The sequence below is a fragment of the Miscanthus floridulus genome, chromosome 8, assembly GCF_019320115.1.
Source record: "Miscanthus floridulus cultivar M001 chromosome 8, ASM1932011v1, whole genome shotgun sequence".
NCBI lineage: Eukaryota > Viridiplantae > Streptophyta > Magnoliopsida > Poales > Poaceae > Miscanthus > Miscanthus floridulus.
Genome location: NC_089587.1, coordinates 53,410,369 through 53,421,429, shown reverse-complemented (window position 1 = coordinate 53,421,429; position 11,061 = coordinate 53,410,369). Strand labels below are relative to the sequence as shown.

Sequence of the window (11,061 nt, the reverse complement as noted above, 5' to 3'; positions counted from 1 at the left end):
CTATGACCTCTCTCTCGCTCCAGCACCTGAATCCACCGTTACCCCCACCGATACTGGCGCGGGCGCTGGCACGGGGCGTCCGCCACGGGGTCGAACAGCTCGATAGGCTCCAGCACCGCGTCCACGGCATAGATGGCGATGGGGTCCCTGTCGTACATGGTGGAGCGCACCCGGGCCGGGTCGTCGGACGCCGGCGTCCGCAGCGTGCCCGCGTTCTGCACCGTGAGGTTGTACTTGCTGGCGGCGCCGTCGGTGGCCAGCGTGTTCATGGGCCCATTGCTGGACTTGAGCCCCCACAGCGTGTAGTAGAAGGGCACTGTGTGGAACAGCAGCAGCGACGCCTTGCCATCCGCGCTGAGGTTCCGGTAGCTGGGCATGAACCCGCGCACGGCGTCGTCCGTCGGGCAGAACGCCGTCACGCCGCCGCCCACCGCCAACTGGAACGCGGAGAGCGCGTCGAGGGACTTGGACACCAGCGACGCGAACGCCTTGCACCCGCCCTTGGACATCAGTGCCGTGATGTTGGGCACGCAGCCGGTGGAGCAGAGCAGGATCCGCTTCTTCTCCCGCTTGATGCGGCGCCACAGCGCCCTCAGCCTCACACGCGCGGAAGGCCGCGGGGCCCCCGCGAGGTAGTAGGGCGCCCCCGGACTGCTGACCTTGGAGGAGGAGGAGGATGACGAGGAGTGGAAGGCGACGTCGTCATCGTAGTAGTCATCATCGCCGTCGAGGTCGTAGCCCGCGAGGACGAACCCCTGCCGCGAGATGGAGGGGCCGCAGGAGCAGGAGGCCTGGCGCTGGAACCACAGGCTATAGCCGTCGCCGTCCATGGCGATGAAAAGCACGGCTACGGCCCGCCTACGAGACTGCCACTGTCCATCCCACTGCCTTGGTTTCCTTCCCCGTAACCTCCCCGCCATCGAGAACACGGCAGACGACTTTGCCGTGGCCTCCTCTTCCCGCTCCACCGCTCACCGGAGATCATCGTCCGCCGGAGCTCCATCCTGCCTCGACTCCGACAAGGACTCCGCCGGAGAGCACCCCTGCATAGCTACAGGGGAGGACGACTCCTCCTACCCCGCCCGATCCAAAATCCACGGTCCAGATCACTTGTTGACCGATGGTGGCAGTGACTGGGTTAAATCATGTCCACGCGGACAACCACATCAGTTTTTAACCCTCCTCATGTCTATTTTGGACCTAGATGAGATCAGTTAAATACATTAGGCAGCCAAAAGTACGATTTCGTAGTTTGGGGACCCAGATAAAATCGGACTAATACTTTAAGCACCGGTCGTGCAATTTACTCACTTCACAATATTCATTCCCAAGAGGTTGGCCTCCTACCATGGTGTTTGGATTAGTTGAAATGACCGTTCCCATAGCCACAGCTAACTCAGATCTCAATATAGCAAATAATATCACATCCTTTCCAACCTAAAATAAATGATGTGCCCATAAGAATTTTAAAGCAAGGAACGTATATGAAACCACAAAAGAATGTAGGAAGACAGGAAGATTACAAGGTAGGAGCGCCTGGATCGAGCGGAGGTTGTAGGCGTCGGCGGCGTTGGACGTGAGCACGACGAGATGGCCCTAGGGCTTCAGGATCCGCGTGGCCTCGGTGGCGAGGTCAGCCGGGCGCTTGGTGGCGTCAAGGACGCGTCCTGCGAAGACGAAGTCGACGAACGATGCGTCGAACGACAGGCAGTGGTCCCCCCCACAACAACGAGCTTCAAATCAAAGGAGATAGGCGGGTACGGCGTCGGTGCTCTCTTCCTTGCGGCACGGCCTGCTCTGCAGATGGCACAGCACGCGGCTCATGGCCACCATGCCCTCGGCCGCGGCCTGCGCCAACGGTGGGGTGGGCGCCGGGGATGGGGGCGCGCACGGCCGGTCCTTGCCGGTGACGGCCTGGTAGGAGACTTCGTGAGCTCCACCGTGCGCCCCTCCACGGTGTCGTCAGGGAGCCCCAGCACGACTCCCTAGATGCGGAGGAGCACGAGGGGGAGAGGAGGTCACCGTCAGTGAGGGGAGGAGAGCTCGACGCCGTTGGTGAGGGCGAGGGGGAAGATCCGACGAGATTTGGGGCTGGCCAGGCGGGCGCCATTTGGGAGAGGGAGAGGGCGGTGGCGCGCAGGCGGGTTGGGCGCTTCTGGAGTTGGGATTTGGTCTAGGGTTTCTGTACTCGTGGGCTAGGCCAATATTTGCCCGAGAGATAAATGTAAACGGGCGCGCGAGCTGAATATGCGTGCGAGGGTGGGGCCCATTTATTTTTGGCGATAGACAGATTGACAGTATACCTCATTTTAGCGTCGGACAGTTAAACGTTAAATATGAGTACCTATGGCGATAGACAACAAATCGCTAAATGAGGATTTAGCGTTAGATTGTCTGTGAGTTATCTTTAGCGTCAGATCATCCATCGATAAAAAAAGTTTTAGCGTAAGATGTCTGAGGGTGATATGGTGTTGTGGTGTAGTGCACGTTCGCGCTGGCCAAGCGCGATGCAAACTGGCGATGAGCGATGCTGGAGGAGATGAAGGCGATCGAGGAAAACGAGACTTAGGAGCTCATCGATCCACCTCCAGGATGTCGTCCGATCGGCCTGAAGTGAGTGTACAAGGTCAAGCATGATGAACATGGCGCCATTGTCAAGCACAAGGTGCGTCTCGTCGCCCGAGGCTTTGTCTAGCGCGAGGGCATCGACTTCGAGGAAGTCTTTGCGCCGGTAGCGCGCATGGAGTCTGGCTGACTGCTTCTAGCTTTGCCAGCAGCAAAGGACTGGCGCGTCCATCACCTGAACGTAAAATCAGCCTTCCTCAACGGTGAGCTGGTGGAGACGGTTTTCGTCGGGCAACCTTCGGGTTTCGCCATCAAGGGAGCTGAGCACAGGGTGCTCCAACTACGCAAGGCGCTCTACGGGCTGCGATAGGCCCCACGAGCGTGGAACGCTAAGCTTGACGCCACGCTGGGCGAGCTTAGGTTCACATAGTACGCAACCAAGCACGCGCTCTACACTCGGTGACGGGGAAGGAGGAGCTTGTCGTCGACGTGTATGTGGACGACTTGATCATCATCGGCGCGCGTGCGGAGGACATGGACAGCCTCAAGCGCGAGATGACGGCTCATTTTTGAATGAGCGATTTTGGCACGCTCTCCTACTACCTTGGCATCGAGGTGAGACAAGGGAAGGAGGCGCTCACGCTCGGTCAGAGCGCGTACGCCTCGAAGATGTTAGAGCGGAGCGGCATGGCTGAGTGCAAGCTATGCGTTACTCTGATGGAGGAGCAGCTGAAACTGACGAAGGCCAGTACTGCGGCGAAGGTAGATGCAACACTTTACCGGAGCATCGTCGGCGGTATGCGCTACCTGGTCCACACCAGGCCGGACATTGCGTTCGCCATGGGCTACGTCAGCAACTTCATGGAGGATCCCCGAGAGGATCATTGGGCTGTGGTGAAGCGGTTGTTGTGCTACGTCAAGTGATGGTGGATCAGGGGATCGTCTTCCCCAAGACCGGCAGGAGTAGGCTGCAGCTCACTGTGTTCAGCGATGCAGACATGGCGGGGGACATCGATGGACGGTGGAGCACCTCTGGCATGCTCGTCTTCCTCGGGTCGGCTCTAATCTCATGGCTGTCAATGAAATATAAGGTGGTGGCGCTATCCACGTGCGAGGCAGAGTACGTGGCGGCGGCCACAGCGGCGTGCCAAGCTATATGGCTGCGCCGGCTGCTAGGCGAGCTGACCGGTGTGAAATCTCACCCACCAGCACTGATGGTGGACAACTAGCCCACCATCGCCCTTCCGAAGAATCCGGTTCTCCACGATCGGAGCAAGCACATCGACGTCAAGTTCCACTTCCTCAAGGATTGTATCGATGGAAGGCAGATCGCCATCGAGTTCATCGAAACTGGTCGGCAACTCGCGGACGTCCTCACCAAGCCGCTCGGCCGTCTTCGGCTCACGGAGCTGAAGAAGATGATCGGCATGGAGGGGGTTCAAAGGTTAGTGGCAGGATTAGGGGAAGAATTGTTAAGTAATCTGCTGCTCTCCTTGTGTGAACGCACGGCAGGGACAGGCGGCGCTGAAAAGGGCTCTCTGTTGTTGCACTGTAGCAGCTGCAGGAGCAGGCGTCGAATGGCTCTCCTGCCGCACTGTAGCCACAGCAGGGGCAGACACCAAAGTCGGCTCTGCTGTCACATCTAGTCACTGTAGCAGCATGGCAGCCTGACTTGTCTGTGTACTAAGATTAGATGGGTAGAGTTGTATATATAGTTTGCCACTGCAACTCAATAAAGATAGCGAGTTCAGTTTGCCATCTCCTCTATAGAACTCTAGCCAACGCTGGTGCTTATACTGTATGTGTGTACTCTGTTCTTCCTTCTTTCTTCTACCTCTAGCCATATCGTGTGGTCGCCAACGACAGTATATGGTCGGCAGCCCTGAGTGGTCGGCTCATCCGTGACGGAGATCCAGTGGGCTAACAATTGTAACTGTCCGTGTCCGGGTAGTATGTACCTCGGACAAGGTAAACTCGGCGTCTTGATGCCAGGCCATTTCTCAACATGTCTAGCTAAATGTTATCTACTCAAGTTGTCCTGGTTGCTCTCATGTATTCTATCCCATGTATCCTTTCTGCTCGTCCTCTCTCTACAAAATTTTCTAATCACAGGATCTATCCGGTGCCTAAATTCGACCTGCTGTTAACATGACACGTCTCAACTCTCAGGATTAGTTGTAGCATGAACCCTGCATTAATAATGGATTGATTGTATGTTCGTTCAATTGGACTGCACCTGCTCAACTATTTATTAGAGTGTCGTCATGGACTTCTCCATCAAGAATTGGACTATAGCTCGTCCGTAAAGAGAGCATAACAACTCTTTTCTATATAATAACTGGGAAAGAACGACCCAAACCTATGGGTTGTCAAGTCCAACAAGTTTTCCATGCAGTGAATGCATTCGCATGGCACAAGCCATATTCAGCTTAATTACAATAGATAACAATCTGAATGAACGAAACATGGAAATCAAAGCAAATATGAGATTTTTCTCAACACCTAATATTCTAGTGATCACAAGATATATATACAACCACCGGACTATCCAGTAAGTGTAACTATGTGAATTATAATTTCAGTCCTGTGCTCACCGGATATTTAGATAATACATCAGATCAGATTTTTCTTTATTCTCCTCTTGAATCTTCCGTCTTAATGTCTTTTTACACACTATGTTCCTGTAAATATGGAATGCTTCACTGGAGTTTATGGGTTTTGCCTCTGGAATAGACATGTTCAAGGGTTGGGTTGAGTCGGGCAAAAAAAAATCTAGCAATTTTGTTGTTTACATCAAAATTTGGGAAGAAGAATGCGGGAACTTGAAGCTTTCAGGATTACGTCATCAAGGAATCGATTAGATGTGAATCGGTATCAGCTGATTTAGATGCGATGTCAGAATCGGCTATTTTATAGATGATGTCAGCAGACGGCGTCAATGGACTATGCTTGAATGGCGCTAGGAAGATGTGTCGGACTCTACAAATAAGAAAAATTAGGGTCCAAGTTATTATTAAGTTAGGAAGTTTTCTTTTATTCCAAAAATTGTAATGAGTCGTATTTGAGTAGGATTCATATTTAGATTCCGAATATAAATATTAGACCCTGGTTATTGTACAAAAGAACGAACACTCAATCAATACAATCTTTGTGGCTTTCGCCATCGCATTAGGAGTAGGAGTACAGTACATCTCAACGAGTTCTTCAGCAAACAGGGCTGCATCGACTGATCGACCTCCAGCTTGCTTGTGAGTACCATCACGACTTGTATTGTGCTTGTAAAGCTGCATCAGTTAATTGATCTTTTATGAACCATAATATAAGTTAGTTATTGATCTGTATTGTAGTTTGTAAGGCTGCATCGGCTGATTGATCTCTTACGAATCATAATATAGATCAAAGTTATCGATCTTGTGTTACCTAACTTGTTTAATACAATATCACCAGTTATCAAATCTGCTAAGATTAGTAAGATCTTTCTTGCTGTTTTTGGTTGATTCATCAGCTATCGATCTTGTTATAATTAATATTTTATTAATTATAACAAATCATCTGATTGAGATAGAGATAGATCGGCATCATATCATCTTAATTGATCATCCTTTGATCTGGTCACGCTTTAAAACTTATAATTGATGACTTAATTCCGCTAGATCGGTTATTTTATCTTTATTCTAATCAAACATAGTATGCATTCAAAGACATGTTTTAATCTTGAATAAACTCATTAGTTAATGAGATCTAATCTAATGACACTACCATAACTGCTAGGGATGAAAACGGATCGGATAGAATGGATATCACCGATATTATATTTGTTTTCATATTTTTGTCCGGATTCGGATCCGAATACGGATAGTGTCAACTATGTCGGATAGGATACGATTGGATATCGACATCATAAATATGTGATTTGAGTATTCGGATACGGATACGGTATCGGATGTTGGATATCCGGACTCGGATACGGACAGATCTTAACCCCTCTAAACGGATTCGGTTTCGAATACGGTCAGAAAATATCCGTACCGTTTTCATCCCTGATAACTGCATCGATCCGGTCGAACCTCACTAGTAAGACTTTAGATTAGAAATTATCGATTAATGGTCTTGTTCATGATCAAGATATGTACTCTGTTTGTTTGCTATGACTGCATTGGCTATTTTAACCGATTTGCCTATACTCTCACGCATATAGCATGTTTTCGTAAATCTGTCAATATATAGACGATTTTATAGATTCTTTGGCTTTAGATTGTTATCATTATCATAGCTGCATCGATCCGATCGAACCTCATTGTTGATAATAATAGATTAGATTAAAACTGTTTGTAGATTCATTTATATTAGACAGTCGATTTGTTCACATGTTATACTCTTTTCATCAAACTTATCGGCTCGACGCTTTATATCGATCATGTTCCATTTAGCCGATGATGCTTTCTGATGTTTCATGAGCATCGGTTATTTTGATTCATATCATTATCATTTAATATTAGTCAATAATCCTTGATTTAAAGATCTTCATTTCATGGATACGCCAGATATCGACTATTTAGTCGATAGCCTTATTGAATCGGCTATCTAGCCGTACATTTGGTGCAACACCGACATGTTTCACTTTAAATTACTGATAAGATTTTTTTTCTCCTTGTCAATTGTAGGTCAAATTGACTGGCACGTCGTTGGGTTTTCAGAATCGGCTGGTTCTGTGTTGAATCCAAGTAGATCTCTAGTCTCGTTTCACTCAGATCATCTAGCTTGCTGTGTGTTGATCACGTCACCATATTTTTGTGTTAACATTTGTCTAGCCCAAAATCCAAAATAAGACTGGCATTTAAATTAATCAGAATTTTTGACACGTGCCTACAGATAGGGACACGTTAGGTTGGTTTGGGTGGATTTTTTCCCTGTGTTTTGTGTAAAAAAATTGCGGCCCACTAAAAGGAACCCGAGAGGCCGACCCAAGAGGACGATGGCTGAATTGGGTCACTGACGCATTAAACGTAGGGTTCTACTTAGCGCACATAACAATGGAGTATTTTTTTTGAAAATATTATAAGAATAATGCTCAAACAGAAGTGCTAAATATATTATGATAATAAAGTATAGTTACAATGTGTGTGCCACCTGATTGTTGCAATGGCAAATTATGATGAGTTACAGTTTGCTTGCCATATAAACTATAATCATCCGGCACCTCTTTATTGTATGAACCATGAAGAATGAATTCAAATCTTCAAGAAATCATTCCTAAGATTCAACTATATATATACTCCATACTTCAGTCCTAGATTTCTCTCTATATATATGCTCACTAGTAACTGCATGTGATGTGAGTTAGGACTTGATATTGTAATTAGCTAGAACTTCGAAATTATTCTAATTAGTAAGAGCTAGCTAGCTCCCGGATGATACACATCTACTACCTGGAAGGCAGGGCCTCCAAACGGCGTCCAGAAATCGAGCGGCATCTCGCTGGCCACCGCGAAGGTGCTTGATATTGGGACTAGGCACAGCCCTCGGCCAGTGAGTTCTCCGTTTGCCGCCGCCGCCTCGCCTCCGTCCCTCAAGACCTGGACGTACGCATCGGGAAGCCGTTGTATATGGGTTAGTTCACAAAGTATGCAGCATGAGGCTATCTGAGATGAGCCATGCAGGAATATACAGCAGCACTGAACGTATACTACTGTAGCAGTACCTTGTGATGGGGCACTTGCTGCCTGTTCTTTAGGTAAGGAGCACTGAGTGACTGCATATATACAAAAGCACCCATTGGATATAATTGTGAGCAAAATGCGAGCTGGTAGATCAAAATTTCTACATATTTATGATTAAAGCCTTAAAGGACCAGAGCTGCATGCACAGCAGCTGGATCAATCGCACTTACACCAACTTGATCGTGCAGGAATTTGATGTACTCGATGGTCTCGTGGAGCACCGATGCCGTATCCGTCTGTGCAGCAGCAGCACGCACGCCGAGGTTGATCGATCATTTGTTTTTTGCCAAGAGAATTTAATTTGTTAAAAGGTGTGGGCCTTTTGCAACGAGAGACTTATTGGGGTATTGGACTCTGAAGTTTTCAGCTTCCAGAATAATACGTAGTCGTGGAAGTGCAGGACCATTAACCAAATTAAGAGCCTGGATCGCTTACCTTTCCAAAAGGGGAGACTAGTTGCTGAAGTGCTGTGATTCTGTCACCAAGCTTCTCTTTCCTCACCTGAAGCATATATAAAACCCAAGTGGAGTATACATATGAATGAGTGTATAGTACAGAAACTTTATGAAAGCAAAAACATATGTGGCCATTCCATTATTTCCACATAGTTAGTCTTGGAACAACATTAACTTTAAGCAAAACAATTCAATTCCAAAACAAATCCGGGTGTTAGTTTTCCATGCATGTTGAAATAGGATCTAAACTAATTGTGGTATGTATACCTTGAAGGTAGGCAACGGTGATGGTGTCCCTGTTCTCGATTTCTTGAGCGGCGGCGTTGGAGCGGTGTTCGTCCTCTTTGCAATGATGCTGCTAGAGTCTCCGGCACCTTCTAATGCACTCTACATGCATAGAAGAACAAACTAAATTAAGGTTACAGGCTCAATCAGGACGTACTGATCGGTAGGCACAGCACAACTGCACAAACCGTTCAGGCATTGAAAATTATCAAACAAAGCTGTGTGGCATGCAGTGACGATTAAAGGTAACAAGAAGTTGTTATAAAAAAAAGGTAACAAGAAGTTTCCAGGCAACTGAAAAAATTAGCAAATAAAACTTCAGAGTCCAATACCCGAACCTTGACTCCAAAATTCGCCGGCCTAGATTGCCCTGACGGTGGTCCAGCAGGCAGTCCCTAGTAAGCTTGCTGCCCCCTCCGCCACCGAAGCAAACCCGCCGGCAGAAGGGTTCCAAAACGGCGTGCTATTGGTGAACTGCAGAGACTCCCTGATGCTTCCAGCTGGCGCTTGGTTCATCGTCTGCTGCTGCTGGTATTGCTGCAGGAAGCCCGGCGAAGTCTTCGCTGCTGCTGCCGCCGATGGCTCCGTGAGGCTTCTGAGCAGTGAGGAGGTCCGGAACCCGCCGGAAGACGAAGTCGGCGACGAGAGCAGCTCCAGCCCAAGGTTGGACAGGAACTGGTGGTTGGGATCATGGGCGTCCTGTAGCATCAAGCTGTTGTTGTGATTCGATGAGGGGCTCCTCAGACCTAGGTGATGAGCCTGCTGGTCGCTTCTTGAGGCTCATGTAGCCATGGAAACCAACAGATCCGTCCCTAAGAGATGCATGGTCAGGCATACATACATATGATCATAAATAAATTAAGAGCTACCGCCAGTATAATTTCTGTAGTAATAAATTAAACAAACGAAAGATCAGAGAGAAGAAGCAAAAGTTAAGTAGATGAGACTTACAAGTAGTAAGAAGGCTGGTTCCAGCTGCTGGAGGCGAGACCAGACGCCGCGGGGTGCGACGGCATGGCGACCACGCCTTGATCGGCGACGGCGCCTGCAGGGATCTTGGAAGGTTACGGAGCTACCGCCAGTGGCGAGCGAGTGGTTGGACCCGGGAGACTCCGAGGAGGCCGCGTTGCCGGACCTCGACTTGTTGCCTTCAGCAGACGACCAGCCGGCGGCGCCAAACCCAGCAGGTAGCTGGTCCGGCGAGCAGGACACCACCGTGGTCCACCAATCGCCGCCGTGTCCGTGACTGGTACTGCCCGTAGTGGTAGCCGTTGGTGGATGGATCATCTCCTGGTGATCCGCCATATCTGTCTATATCTATCTATCTACAGATACATGGGCGGGGTCCGATCTGTTATATGGGATCGATCGAGATCTTGCTTTGACTAAATTCTTGGCAGTTTAGTTAGTATGTAGCTAAGCTAGATAGGTATGGTAGATAGGTGTGGGAGCGAGATGGAGAGGGGCGGCCGCCGGGCATGCGATGCAAGAGTAGTGGCGAGTAATGAGTGTGGCGTGTGGTAGTGCGCGGCTAGCTGAGCTAGCTCTCTATGTGTGGTGTGGGACTGTGGGCTATGTGGTGGACGACTACTGTCTGGTGGGCAAAAGTAGGAATTGAAGTTTAATCGATAAATCGAATGGATTACACGAGTATATATTTAGAGAGCAGCAGTGGATCAAAGTGCAATGAAATGGTGGCGCGACGTGCGTGGTTTTTTATATAAACTGCCGTCGGGCCGAGGAATTAAAGTGGATGACGACAACGATGACGACGAGGAGGAGGAAGAAGAGAATTTAGGTTTTCTGACCGGCGGCCAGCAGGAAGAGAGAATGAAAAGGTTATATATTTTAGGTGGCAAGGTCGTCGACAGTCTGAGACGGCGACGCCATTATCGTATGCTATTTGACGCAGCTGGTTAATGATTACCTGCTGATCGATCTCTCATGCTAGTCATCATACGTATACCTGGCTAGCTGGTCTATATTATCGATCCACGCGTGCATGCAGCCATGTATGTATATAAAACACGTACGTC

At 48.9% G+C, this 11,061-nt stretch overlaps 1 protein-coding gene and 2 pseudogenes across 1 annotated transcript; 1 reads left to right on the top strand and 2 right to left on the bottom strand.

Moving 5' to 3' along the window:
• Positions 1-830, bottom strand: LOC136469076 (fasciclin-like arabinogalactan protein 1; annotated as a pseudogene).
• Positions 831-3,138: 2,308 nt separating this feature from the next.
• Positions 3,139-3,489, top strand: LOC136469075 (uncharacterized mitochondrial protein AtMg00810-like). The gene has a single exon (XM_066467406.1). It carries the CDS (start codon positions 3,139-3,141, stop codon positions 3,487-3,489), a length of 351 nt encoding a protein of 116 aa, XP_066323503.1.
• A 4,141-nt stretch (positions 3,490-7,630) lies between these two features.
• Positions 7,631-10,642, bottom strand: LOC136472065 (transcription factor bHLH112-like; annotated as a pseudogene).
• Between the last annotated feature and the right edge of the window lie 419 nt (positions 10,643-11,061).

Excerpts from the sequence above, each read along its gene's own strand:
- LOC136469075 (XM_066467406.1), top strand. The coding sequence starts at position 3,139 with ATGAGCGATTTTGGCACGCTCTCCTACTACCTTGGCATCGAGGTGAGA.